Below are 14,512 nucleotides of genomic sequence, written 5' to 3'. Positions count from 1 at the left end.
TTTAATAGAGCTACCTCTACTTAAGAAGCGAGACACCTCTAAAAATGATTTCCATGCTGATGCTTATTGAAAAATTTAACATTGTAACATAGTAGCACATATCCTTGCATCACGATGTGTCATAACCCCGGTGTAGCTTCAGCCCATGAGTATCGAAACGCTAGCGATCTAGCTTCAGCCCACGGGGGCATGTACAACCCACAGATGGGGCTTCGTCTTTAAGCACCTCTATTATACAGATAGGTATAAAGATAGGTCATACAACCCATAAACAGGGGTCCGTCTTTAAGCTATTTAATACTTTGCATGTAGCTAGGATCTACACTGCGTACGCCCTTTTATTGTGTGGCTATTTGATAGAAAATGTATCAAGAATAAATAAAAGCAACATGATACCAAAGAAAGCATGCCATATAGGAATATCCCGAGTTGCCACTGCTTCAAAGATCATAGTAGCAAATCTCTATTCACATTAAAAAATAGTAGTGCACCATAATCAGACAACAGCTAGCATCCTGATAGCTCGGTTCACATTCAGAAAATAGCAGCACAGTTAGAAAATAGCAGCACATATAAGATAAAGTTCACATTCAGATAGGATAAAGTTCCTGGACAGTAGGATAATAGTTGCTACAACATTCATAGCTGCAAGTCCTCGTAGCCCAGGGTTTTGCAATAAAGCTAACAGGATGATGATGTTCATAGCAGTTCACAGCAAGCTTAATTTCAATCTCCATGGCAGTAGTCTTCGCAGCAACTTTACATCAGCTTCACACTGCACACATTCAGAAAAATAGCACATTCAGAAAAATCACAGTGCTCACAGGCTTGCTCTAACTGAAGATTCAGAAAACTGGCTCAGAAAATTGGCACTCAACTGAAGATAGGATCATTGTAGTACTATATACAGATTTAACTATATCTGGTCTAGCATCTAGCCCTGGCGTAAGCATCACTGTAAACAAAGGGGGTGCACATCAAAGAAATCTTAAACTGATAGCATATAGCAATCGAAGCAAACACTAGTAGGTACTACAAGCAGCAGCACGCATCTCTGTCAAAGTTGGGGAAGCCGCCTCCGCTGGATCCATCGATGGACAATGGCGCCGTGTCTCTGTCAAACATATTTGAGCTTCGATTGCACTGTCAAACAAAATAGCGCATCTCTGTCAAACAATCCCAGGGACTGGCACTGACCTGCTCAGGGCGGAGCTCACCCGCGTGGCTCTCGGTGGCCAGGGCGGAGCGGCGGAGGTCGCCTGCGCGGCTCACGGCGGTGGGGCGGAGCTCACCCGTTCGCAGCCCGCGGTGCGTGGAGCTGGCCCGCGCGTCCCGCGGCGGCATGGCGGAGGTCAGTGCGCGCAGCTCGCGGCACGGCGGAGGTTGCCGCGCGCAGCCCACGGCGCTGCGGAGCTCGACCGCGCTGCTCACAACAGCCAGGGCGCCCAACATCCCCCCACGCGCGCGAATACCAGATTCAGTGTGTGCCCGCGCGGGATCCGCATCCTTCGGCGAGTCGAGAAGACGACTCCTACAACGCTGCTTCAGCAGGCGATTCGGCCTCGGAGCACGGGCCCTCGCCGTCGCCTCGCGAGGCGATGGGGCAACCGTCTGCAAGCCGAACGAGGGTGTATTTTGCAAAAAAACGGTAACAAAGAGACGGGGGAAGTGACGCCGTTGTACGTGCCCTGAGTAGTGGAGCTTCCTGTTCCACTCAAAAAAAAAAGAGAGGACAGAATGCAGCTGCTCAGATGGGCCAGGATAACAATGAAATCAGCCCAAATAGGTAGTCGTGTATTAGATACGGAACTAAAAATGGCAACAGAATTCCTTCTTTCAGGTTGTGCATTTTCATTTCTCAACGATGATGCAAATATAGCTAACAATAAAAATTCTGAGCTTCTTTACATCACTTGGCTATTTTAGTTTGTGTTTTCTGTCGTACTGGCCTCGTCCAAATTTGTGACGTGCCTTGGGCAAATCTGTGTTTAGGTTGAATGATTTTGTTTCATGGGCCTGATTGTTGCTTGACCTTGGGCTGATTCACTTTCGAAATAATGACTGGTCTGATTCTGCTCCACCTTGGTAGAAAGGTTGCTGGATGGAAAAAAGTCCAATTTACCTTCTCAACTATTGCGACCGTCTGAATTTGCTCCATAACTACAAAATCAGTTATTTTAATCCTTCAACTTTAAAAACCATTTAGTTTTGCACCATGAGTGGTTTTGCTGATGTGGCATCATGTCTAAGGGGATAAATCAGACTAAGTTGAAAGTTCAAAGAAATAAATTAGACTACAAATGTTTTCTTAATATCCATAAATTCTTAAAAATAAAATTTTAAAATCTATCCAAATATTCTTACATGCAAAAAAATGCAATTAAAAACACTAAAATCAAGTTTAGTCTTAGAAAATTTGTTTTACCTCGGAAAATTATGAAACTAAGTTTCCGTTTCCTAATAAAATTAAGCTCTATCTTGTGGTACCTAGCTTGAAATTGTTTGAATCTTGATGGACTCATTTAGTGCTTTATTTGCTAGCAGAAATTCTTGTTACTTATTGCAATTAGTCGATGTTGATTGTTTGGACTATGTAGAAGCGCAATTGGACACTCTGTCGCATGTGGTAGCGTATCATATGTATTACTGCCTCCATCCATAAAGAAAGTCATTTTTGATATTGACACGGTCTCAAAAAATAACTTTGACCGTTACTTTTTGCTATAAATAAAATATAATCAATATAATACTTTTATAAAACTAAATTTCGAGATGAATCTACTCACACCACTTTCATAAATTCAAAGTCAACCTAAAACAATTTATTTATAGTCAAAGTTTAAAATGCTTGACTTTAGACAACATCAAGTTTAGTCTTAGAAAATATGTGTGGCTTTAGGACTATTCCACATAGATATATATTGTAGAATAAGGTATCCACTTGAGTGTTTGTTCCAAGATATTGAATTAGGTGTTGTAATTCTTAATTTCGACACATTTTTCAGGTCAAGGCAACCAATGGTGACACTTTTCTTAGTGGTGCATAATTTTATGGTGCACCTCTTGACTATCTGAGTAAGGACAAGTTAGCACTGCAAAGGCTCAGAAAAGCTGCTGAGAAGGCCAAGGTTGAGTTCTCCTCCACTATGCATACTAAAACCTATGTCCCCGTTTATCATTGCCGATGCTTTTGATGCAAAGCAATTCAACATTACTATGATCAGATATAAGTTTAAGTCTCTTGTGAGCAATCTCATAGAGGGAATCTCATCCTTTATGTGATCTGTCTCAAGGATATTGGCAGGACGATGGACCAATGTTGGAATGTCGTACCAAAAAGTATCCACGTTTTGTCCATGATTTATTTCCCATGAATACATGCGGGTACTATGATAACACTAACTACACCAAATAAAAGATTAAAGAGAATTTACATTGCCTCCAGAAGGATTTATTTATTAAGTTCTTTGGACTCTATAGGTAGTTTTAAAATATCTGTTCGCATGTCTTACCTCGTATCCTAATTCAAAATTTTGTAGTTTAATTAGAATATTTAGGTGATTGTATATATATAATATTCAATACAAGAATAATCTATGCATGATCTTCTTGAAAGATTTCTGTAGTGTAAAGACACCTTCGTTTTTTATGCATGCCTATGCTCAAAGTCAAAGAGATAAATTATAGATGCTTGAATTTTGTCATCCATTATCTACCGACGTGCCTATAAAATAGACTGAATAAACAATTAAACATAGATAGAAAACTAAATTAATGAAAGGATCATTGCAAGACATCAATCATCTCATAGCTTCGGACAATATCGCAAAGCTACTAAAAACTGTAACCGTGCCCTCACTTCAAACATTGTCCAGATAAATGGATTACAATGAAAGAAATAGATATAGGAGATTTCTTCCTGCCAATATAAAATATTATCTTAGCCGCATCACGGAAAGGTCTATAAAGTAGAGTTTATGAGTCTGCGACGCCGCGTACTCCGTGACTGTGTTAAATTCATAAACTTTACTTTTTGGATTAAATGTCACTTTAACGTTGGTATTTAATTTTTACAGTATTGTTATCTTATCGTGCGATCCGTGTGTTTTTAGTATAAATTGTTAGTTATTCCGTAGCAACGTAAGGACACGCTGCCTAGGAGTCAATAAAAAAATGCTTTGTTACGTGTCATTTGCTCCCATTGACTTTGCAATTTGGTATCCGCTCTTGATGCATTGTACCTTAATGATGGTGTCATTTATTGACAAAACTAGAAGTCTAGAACACACAACAATAGTTGATAGTCAATAAGATTGTTATCGGAAGCTTCCCACGTTGATTACAAAATTAAAGCAATACACACAAGTTGGTATTTTTTTTATCACTTGGCTTGCAGCCTTCCACCGACACATAATAATTCTATCTTCCATAGTACTCAGGACATGATTCAACACCATGGGATAATTATTAGCTAGCTACTTTTAATTCGAATTAGCTCTAGTGCATAAAAAGCTTCTAGGTGGACTAATTTTTTAGGCCCTATTTGAATCCAAAGGGCTAAATATTAGTCCTCCATTTTTAGCCACCTTTTAGTCTTGGGGATCTAAATGGGAGGGCTAAAAGGAGGGGCTAATCTTTAGCCTTCCATTATCCCATTAGCCCTTTAAGGTAGATTAAAAAGGGCTAAAAGTGACAACATGAGACTTTACTCTCTTTCTCTCTCCTTTCTCTGGCACCTTTTAGCCACATTTTAGTCGTGTATCCAAACAGGCCTAAGGGGCTATTTAGCCCCTTCATTTCAAGAACTAATCTTTAGCTCTAGACTAAACTTTAGCCTAAGGGATCAAACAAGGCCTTACACAGTCTCCGACTAGTTTTTAGCCAACAATAGGTGGACTAATTTTTGAGCCAAGTTTCTAACTAGTTTTTATCAAGCCTAACCAGTAACTAGAATATGTATCAAATAAACACTCGTTAGAGGTTAATATAATAGGATTCCTTTACCACAAATCCACAATATATGAGTAGGGACTATTTGTCCGTTGACTTTTTCCAAAGGACACTGACTAGCGGAGCATGGTGGGCCAATGGCATGCATGTCCCATCTTTAAAAGGCGGGCCGCAACCTGTCTTGAGATTCCGCAGCCCACCCCGCCCACGCCGCAACCGCAAAAGACGAATCCGGAATCCCTGCCCTGCCGGAGCACAAATGGCGGCGGCCCCGTCCCCCTCCGTCCCCGCCTGCGGCGACCTCCCGGCCGCCGTATCCGCCTTCGCCGACGCGTTCGTGGACTTCGCCGTGTCCGGCATCTTCTTCCCGGCGACCTCCCCACCCTCCCCGTCGCCCCCTCCTCCCCCGACGACCCCGACCACGTTCCTCCCGTCCCCATCCCGGCTCGTCGCCATCGGAGACCTCCACGGGGACCTCCCCAAGTCCCTCTCCGCGCTCCGCCTTGCCGGCCTCGTGCCCCCGTCCAGCAGCCCCGACTCCTCCCCCTCCGCCTCCGCCTCATGGGCCGCGGGCCCCACCCTCGCCGTCCAGCTCGGCGACATCCTCGACCGCGGCGGCGACGAGCTCCGCCTCCTCTACCTCCTCCGCCGCCTCGCGCTCTCCGCTGAGGCCCGCGGCGGCGCGTTCCTCCCCATCCTCGGCAACCACGAGGTCATGAACGTCTCCGGCGACTTCCGCTTCGCCACGCCGCAGGGCCTCCAGGAGTTCTCCGCCTGGGCCGGGTGGTACCGCGCGGGGCTCGCCATCAAGCGCCGCTGCGGTGAGCACCTCGACCCGCAGCCGAGGAACCCCTTCCTCGGCGTGCCCAAGTCCTTCCCCGGCGTCAAGCCGGAGTTCTGGGACGGGATGCGGTCCCGCCTCGCCGCCCTCCGGCCCGACGGGCCCATTGCTCGCCGGTTCCTGGCCGACCTCCCGACCGTGCTTGTGGTGGGCGACTCGGTGTTCGTCCATGGGGGCCTCCTCGAGGCCAACGTCGAGTACGGCCTGGAGCGGATCAATGCGGAGGTCAGCGAGTGGATCCGTGGCGAGGGTGGCGACAATGGCAGGGCGCCCGAGTATGTGCGAGGCCGGGACGCCGTTGTCTGGCTCAGGAGGTTCTCGGACGGCTTCAATTGCGACTGCAAGAGGCTGGAGGGGGTGCTTGGGATGATCCCTGGTGCCAGGAGAATGGTGATGGGTCACACAATTCAGACAGTGGGTATCAATGCAGTGTGTAGCGCACAGGCGGTGCGGGTCGATGTGGGGCTGTCGAGGGGGTGCGGGAATGGGCTGCCAGAGGTGCTTGAGATCAATGCTGGTGGCGCTGAAGTCAGGGTTATCACGACGCCTCCCTCAGAGGCCTGGATGTATAGGAAGCAAGAGGTGGAGAAGGTTGCCGCAACGGTCACGGAGAAGACCGGTGAGGTGAAGGATGGGCTTGCGTTGCTGGTAAGAGAGAGCCACGGTTTGAAAGAGGTAGGAGTTAAGGCTTAATTTAGTGGTAACTTCAGGCTAGGATTGTTTGGGTAACCTACAATTGGGATTGCTTCGGTGAATTTGGTAAATAAGAAGACTAGTTATGAGAGGGATTGTTTGTAGGAATCATTACTTGGTAGTGGGTTGGTATCCACAAAAGAAAGGAAGATCTGCCATGATGTTTTATTGTTCAAGATACGATAGTGGATTGCTGATATATACCTACAATTAATGGTCCAATTCTGGAGTTGTTTCTGAACTTTGTGTAGTGTATTTTCCCAATGCTACTTTACTGTTCATGCTGATAATCATGAACAGTTTTGGTTCCATTTGGTATAGAGAATCAACAGGACTGTCTCCGGAACCCTTTTTTGGCTGATTGGCTACAGTTTGGCTTTGGTTTTGGCATATCGCCAACCTTGCAGAAAATACCGACCTTCATTTAGTAGCCAAGTTCCTAATTAAGCCTGTACTATGGATACTGTCTAATTAAGCTCACTGATCCGAAATTGTCAGCTGAAGCTATCATTTGATTCTTTGGAGCCCATGGATTTGACATCTATGTTCAGTTTTCATTTGTACAAACACCATAGTCAATAATTGATGATTGTACAAGGAAAATAACCAGTTGGAGTGCTGAAGTGACAGACCAGCTGAAATGAATATGACACAACAGAAGTTTGGTAATTATGAGAAGCATCAAGGAAATAGTCTTCTCCTCGCAGTGACCATGGCAACAATTACTGACAAGTTGATCAAGTGGAGGGAATTTATAGCAAGATAGAGAGTTGTTAAGGTAGCTCTGAAAAGGAGGTAATGGTCCTTGTCTCCCCATTCTCCGTATTTGCTGTTCAACATCACACTATCAATGCTGATTGATGTGTAGAAGTTGAGATGTGCACATTTCTGTAGTTGTTTTAGTGGAGTAATACTGCATAAGTGTCACACCCAATTTTAAGGATAAAATAGGATGCAAAATCTTATGTACGCCCAGAGATCAGTCACACACATAAGCCGACAAATTATGAATAGTATCATCACAAGTGTTTATCACATCACGAATAAGACAGAGTCTTCACATAAATGTAGCGAAAGTAAGAAAAGATCTTAAGCGGAAGCTCCATATCACAGGGATGTCAACTGGTTGACCACAAGTCTAGTAATCCTTAGAAAAATCGTCATTACCATAGCCATCTGTTACCCATCTGGGATTTTTATCAAAGTAATGAAAATAAACAAGCGTAAGTACATGTCGTACTCAATAAGTGTAACATGGGGTTCATGAGGCTCAAAAGGTTTGACACAGGTTTAACAACATTCAGCTTTTAGTTGTCACAATTTTAACATAAGAGTAGCAACAAGTTGTTTCAATCCCCAATGTAAAACACATGATCAAAGTAAACATGAATAATGAATAACATAAATAGATAATTCTTAGTGTTCATCTATTCCGTAAATGTTCCAAGGCCGCTCGTGACCGTGAACACGGCTGATATACCAGTTTTATACTCTGCAGAGGTTGTACACTTTCACCGTGAGTCGTAATACCCATATGCCCGGGTTAATTACTCCCAAAACACTTTCAAGGTGAGCAGGCAGGGGTCACTATGAAGCCTTTCAAAGGTTCGTCTAACAAGGTAGGGCCATTAGATTCACTCGGCAAACAGATGTAGAGCCTCCCTTTCTGATGGCACATTGATACACATGGGGACAGAGACCGCACTATACCCGATTCGGTAAGTCATTCTTACGCCAATAAAGATAACCACTAACAAGCTAGAAAAGGTCCTCATACTGAGCTAAAGTCAGAGCCATGTAGCTCTCACAGCTGTACTGTAAGCCCCGGATGATCACTTACAGATAAGTCCTTAGGGAGAGGAATTTAAAGCATTTAGAAAGTAGCTAAATACTCCAGCCCTCTGTTTCCAAGTTGCTAAAAAATCATATTTTAATATTTATTGCATATGCCATTAATCAAGTTACAAGATCATGGTTTAATTGAGCACTAGCAAAGCTACCCAATGCAAGGGAATCCCTATTAAGGCGACACATGCAACATGAATTTAATGTATTAAAATAAATAGGACACAAGGATGATCCCATGCTATACTTGCCTTGAGCAAAGTACTCCTGCTAATCCTGCTCGTCAAAGTAGTACCCTTGATCTTTCACGAATTGCTCACCGTCTATACCCGATAATCACAGCAATATACAAGCATCTAGAAGCAATCATGCATAACAAACAAAAGCTATAGATTATAACAGTACACCAACAACATAAAATCAAGATGAAAAGTTTGGAAAACGAATCTACGTCTCGCTACGAACACACAGACGCGAAGATCACAAAAATCAGAGCTAAAACGAAGAAGTTATGAATTAAACATGATTTCCTATAGTCAAATAATAGATTAGATTCAACCTCGAATTATAAGAGTTGAAAACATGCTTGACAATAGTATAAACATGTAGATTATGAAATAACGTACCCAACGCAACTTGAACGGACCAAATCGGAGTTAAAACGAAAAAGTTATGGCCTAAACAAATCTAGTGGCAAAACTGTAAATAGCTGAAAACATATTTTCAATCTAATCGAACCAAAGTACGCTTTCAGAAGAAGAAGACGAAATCTAGAAAAGCGCTAGGGACCGTGGGTTCTATAATTAAAAACCCAAGGGACCTTTTTGCATAACGGCCGGTAGAATCGGTATCATTGAATATCGGCCGTTGGATCCCGATCTAACGAGCCAAAACGGATCAGGCAGGGAAAGATGATGAAGCCGGCCGACCGAAAAAGACTGTCGCGGCGACGCCATGGTCGGCTCACCGGAGTTCTCGGTTTAGAGCCTATAGTGCATGGTTCTTCGAACGGGGAGATCCAGGAGAGAGAGGAGAGGATGGGGAACTCACAGAAATCGAAGAACAAGCGGAGAAGCTACGACGGCGGCTGGCTCGGGATTGTCGACGGCGGCGCTTGGTCTAAGCGGCTGAGAGCTTGATGCGAGGGCGAATTCTTGCTGCGCGGCTCGGGCTCGGCCGTCTATTTATGAGGCGGGGATGTCTTGGGAGGCACGGCGTGGCACGTAGAGGAGACGGACATGGACGGTGTCGGCGCAGTCTCCGACTTGGACACGACGTGAGGAAGAGGATAACACTGACCGGTGGGCCAGGGCGGTCAGCGAGACGGAGGGAGTACACGTGGGCGCGGCTGAGAACCGGGCTGTCTTGCTGGGCTTCGGCCCGTGCGGAGAAGAGAGGGAAAACGCGACGGTGCGGCCCAAGAGCGGAGAGAGAGCGGTGGCCTGCGGAGGGGAAATAACGGACCGGCGCTGCTGGAACGGACGCGGGAGAGCTGAAGGAGAGCTGGGCCGCGCTGAAGCAAAGGAACGCTGGCGCGAGCGGGCCTACGGGTCGAAAGCGGGGAAAGGGGAAAGAAGGGAAATTCGTTTTTTTTTCAATTTTTCCAAAGCAATTTCAAAATACAAATTCAACTCAATTTGAAATCCGACTTCAAACCAAGCAATACAAAATAATATGCAGTGGCATGAATGCACCATCATGTATTTATACCTATATTTGATTTTATTTTTAACAAAATTATTATTTTCTTAAATTTCAATGATCACAAAATACGTAATTAAATTATTTTCTCCTATTTTAAAATTATGCAAATTTTAGGGTGTTACAATAACCTAGTCAGGCATGATCGTATATGAAATTCTGCTAATGCAACATAAATATGTCTCCTGGAACATGATTGCTGTTACAGTGCGCATGCAACATGTGATAGGGTGATAGGCTATGTGCATATCCTAACAATTAGTGAGAAGTTTGGTCATGGCTTGATTACTATTCATAAGGATGTGTATGTTGTGCGGAAATGGAATTTGACAAGTGGATAGCATTGCCATGCGGATCAGCAAGTAGACAAGGAAAGGTATCTCGAGTGTGATTTGCATTTGCATCTTGTAGGCCTTTTTTCCACAAAATTTCTCATCACTTGGTTGTTGAATTGGTCACGTGTTCCTATCTCCTCTTGTCTTGTCTCCAAACTGTCTGGTGTAGATGTTTTCCATGTTTGGTCCAGCAATTTTCTCATGTGCTCAATGCACTCTGACGTCGATGTGTTCAGACTTCTCAAGGCAGTTTGTAGTGATTTGGACACCTAAATTTATCCACTGATTTCTTGTCTTGTGCTCTGATGTGATGTGCAATCTTTCTATTGTTTTTGCGGCGGGCTAGTGGAAATGTGATTGACAGTTTTATTACCTTTTGTTGGTGGTGCATAGTCCAATTTGTGCTGGCAGGTGCTCTAAATGCTCCTAAACTGAACGAAAAAAACATGATGCCACTGAAGTTTGCGTGTGCAATCAGTGCTTTTCTTCTCTCGAGTCCTAGCAGAAGGATTGAAGAATTGCTTTTATCTGTTGTTTGCTACTATAGTCCAGACTCCAGAGTTTGACTGTTCAGCGTGGTGGAATTTTCATCGTTGCAGAACTTCGAAACAAAATTGTCTGATTGAAGTGCCTGAAAATAAAAGGTTCAGAGTGAAATATTCTGATTCAAGTGCCTGAAAAATGGTTCTGTTTTCTCCACACGATTATCTTCCCATTAGCACGGGGAGTACCTTTACAGTAGCATGAAAAATGGGATCACTGAGTTGCTGACTATACTGATCTATCTCGAATCTATAATGTCAAAAATGAGAAAAAGGCTGCTTGCTGGGTGTGGCCCTGGCTCAGGCAGCGTTGTAACGACTGACGAGCAGCAGTGCTGCTGCTGTTACACGAGGCCAGACCATGCCAGGCCAGGCTGCATCTCTGCTAATGTGCGCAGCGCTCCACATACGAGTAAGGCTTCCCAAAAATGAGTGACGAGAGCACATCTAGCACTGGCGTGTTTTTGCTCCCAACGCCTCTCAAATCCACAGCAAATCCTTCCTCTACTCTAGGTCTAGGATAATTAATCTGTCCTCCCATGCTTTGCCTTCTACTGTATTGAGACTACTTATCAGACAAAGGAAATTATCATGTCGCTGTTATGTGTTATTTCACTTCCTATCCTGCCTGTGTGAACAACAATGGCACTCTCATATATATACTCTGCGCCACCTTTTTATTTTGCTGTTCCCTGGGATGCATTTATATTAACATTGAACTCAATGAGTGCAGTTATACATACACTTAACAAGACCAGTCAGATATATATGGTTCTATAAAGCACCAGATCACTTTTCTTTTATAAATTAAGAAGGTGCCGTCCGACTGAATATTATTTATGTATTGGAGTTTAGGAGAGAAACCAAGAAAGACACAAAGAAAAACGAGCACAAAAAAATTATGGACCAGACTCTATCCATCGCTCAACCAACGGGATGTCGATGGGAAACCAGTGATATCTCTGAAGGTATGCTTGTATGCTTCTGTCTGGCCAAGAGAGGTTGAACTTGAGTAAGAATCAGATTATCACGAGTTAATCAAATGCACAGACACATGACAATGGTAATTATTTCCAAGAAAAAAAAGTAATTACTAGTGGGACCAGGAAACTTTAAGAATGTGGAAAAGATCTTCATATTTTGCGGTGATTAGTCCTATTGGTATCCAACAATTGCGAGCAAACCAACGGTAAAGGGATAAATTATCCAAACTTTCAAGCATAAAACACAGTCATAGGAGTTGTCTTGTATGAATAGATCCATAGTCATCAACCATAGGAGTTGTATTAAATGAGCCCTTAATAAAATCTAGAAGAAGACATTGCGATTAAGTTGACGTTTTGATTTTCAAATAAAGATAGACTTCAGAGTGTACAAAAGATTGATAAAGACAATGTGGTAGATTGGTAGGTTCAAGTTTGAACTGTACGTTGCTCCTCGGCTTACGACTATTTTTGTTAATGCATCTCTGATTAAAAATATACACACAATTTACACATTATTGAAATCTTCCAAAGCATCTATTTCCTGTATTCTTGATTGGCTTCTTTTAAACTGTTGTTGAATTCTTATACGAATTTGACAAAAAAAAACTACATACTTCCTAAAAAGGATGCAATTCTAGTTTTGTATTTAGTCGAGCTATCTAAGTTTGAACAAGCTTATAGAAAAGAGTATTTATACTAATGTTGGGTTCATAAAACCCAGGGTCCCTCGGGGACCGGCTTCCACGCCAAAGCTCGGCCCGAGCAGACAACGCGTAGCTCATGGCCGGCCCAAGAGTCTAAAACGGCAGACCGGAAGGGCGGTCCAGCCACCGATCGGAAGGTCTGGCCGAAGAGGAACATCGCCCTCTCGTCGGCTGCTTCGGCCCACCTCTCCGACCGGGGCATTCGCTTCGACTCCAGCCGCCACCGGACGACCTCTCCGATCAGAAGGCCTGGCCCAAAACACTACTTCTGGCTCCGACCCCGCGTTTCCGACCGGGGATTGCAGGAGCCCTGCTCACCGCTCTTCTCCGACCGGCGCACTCAGAGCCGACTGGAGCCATCCGACCGGGGACGCCCGCTCGGTAGGAATCAGAAGACGTGGGGAGAAAGACAAGGCAAGGCTCACAAGTCAAACCCACTGTACCAGGGACCATACCCTGCACGGAACAGTACTCTGCAGCCACCCTGACACAAACAGTATTGTAGGCGCCGACAACTCCCTCTACAGTATTGTAGGGGCCGCTGAAACTCCCATACAGTAAGGCCCCCCACGTGCCTCTGGGCGTCGATAGCGGTATGGGCGCTAGGATTTACCGTACCAGGTGAACATAGCGAGACTCCTCACATGCCTCTAGGCATCAAACAGTATTTGTTGGTACCGACGTCCACCATCCCTGAAAAAGGCAGCATGACCTCCCGTGTGCATCTGACATTCTACAGTGATAGCAACAGTGTTGTAGGCGCCTACCACTATCTTGTACCCGCCGGTGTGGGCAACAAGGCTCGGTAGGCATGGGCAACAAGGCTCGGCAGCATACGTACCCTCACCCTCTCACTTGTAAAGTCGTCCCCATCATCTATAAAAGGGGGTGCGCTTCCTCCAACAAGGAGGACCAATTCCGGTTGGCTAGTGTTCCTTAGATCTATAGCTCACAACCACAGAACCGCCAGGTTCGGACCTCAAGCACCCGTTTGAACACTTAGCTCATAGCAAAGTTCCTATCACTCTCGGCCCTTCCGACCGGAGCCGACCGGACCTCTTGTACACCCCATCTTTCTCCTTCTCGTTTGTAACCCCACAGCAAACTTCGAGCACCTAGGCTCAGAAATAAAGTCACCGACTGGATGTAGGGCACGTTGCCTGAACCAGTATAAATCCTGTGTCATTGAGTGCTAGGCCACCTTCGATCACAACGCACAGCAAAACTACAAATATTCACTAGTTGGTCACTTTCTGCACCGACAGTTGGCGCCGTCCGTGGGGAGGACGCTGTACGTTCAACACTTTTTGGTCATCGGATGACCTACTTTTCCGCCACCCTCGCCGTGGCGGGCTCGGGCAATACGATTCGCTTCGGCTCGCTGGAGTTTCCCACACTCTCATCCGCTGGGATGCGGGTTCCACCCATCTTTGAGCCATCCTAGGCCTTCCTCCTAGGAAGCCTGAACTTCGTCGCCAACCGCCTCGGCGTGCTACATCTCCACGAGGAGGCTCACGTCCCAGCACCCGTCAGGGGAGCGCCCTCCATCAACTCTGGGACGCATGGCTTCGACGACGCGGCATCTGCGCTTCTTTTCGAGCAAACTCTCTGCTCAAACCCCGCTGTGATTAATATACACGCTGTTATTTACTTACTAGTCTTTATCTTCCACCGATTACTCGTCGGAACCCCGTTGTCCCCAATGGGGCCGCCATACGACCGGTTCCCCTATGGCCTCGCGTCTTCCGCGGACGCATACGCCCCCTCTCGCATCCGAATTCGTGGGAATGGTGAGCTATGCTCCCACCTGTTTCCTCGACCTAATGGATGACGATGGCGAGAGTGATGGCTCCAGCATCGGGGACATGGCACCTAGCCACCGTCTGTCCTGGGAGTGCGCCGTGGCGGACCCTCC

The 14,512-nt window shown here is 45.3% G+C and overlaps 1 protein-coding gene across 1 annotated transcript; it reads left to right on the top strand.

Annotated features, from left to right (window-relative positions):
- Positions 1–5,150: 5,150 nt before the first annotated feature.
- On the top strand, positions 5,151–7,332 carry LOC136481721 (shewanella-like protein phosphatase 2). Its single transcript, XM_066479037.1, has one exon. The coding sequence runs from the start codon at positions 5,210–5,212 to the stop codon at positions 6,482–6,484; it is 1,275 nt and encodes a 424-aa protein (XP_066335134.1). The 5' UTR covers positions 5,151–5,209; the 3' UTR covers positions 6,485–7,332.
- The last annotated feature ends 7,180 nt before the right edge of the window (positions 7,333–14,512 follow it).

This window comes from Miscanthus floridulus, chromosome 9, assembly GCF_019320115.1.
Source record: "Miscanthus floridulus cultivar M001 chromosome 9, ASM1932011v1, whole genome shotgun sequence".
Taxonomy (NCBI): domain Eukaryota; kingdom Viridiplantae; phylum Streptophyta; class Magnoliopsida; order Poales; family Poaceae; genus Miscanthus; species Miscanthus floridulus.
Note: the sequence above shows the minus strand (reverse complement) of the source record. Positions and strands in the feature narration are given on the sequence as shown.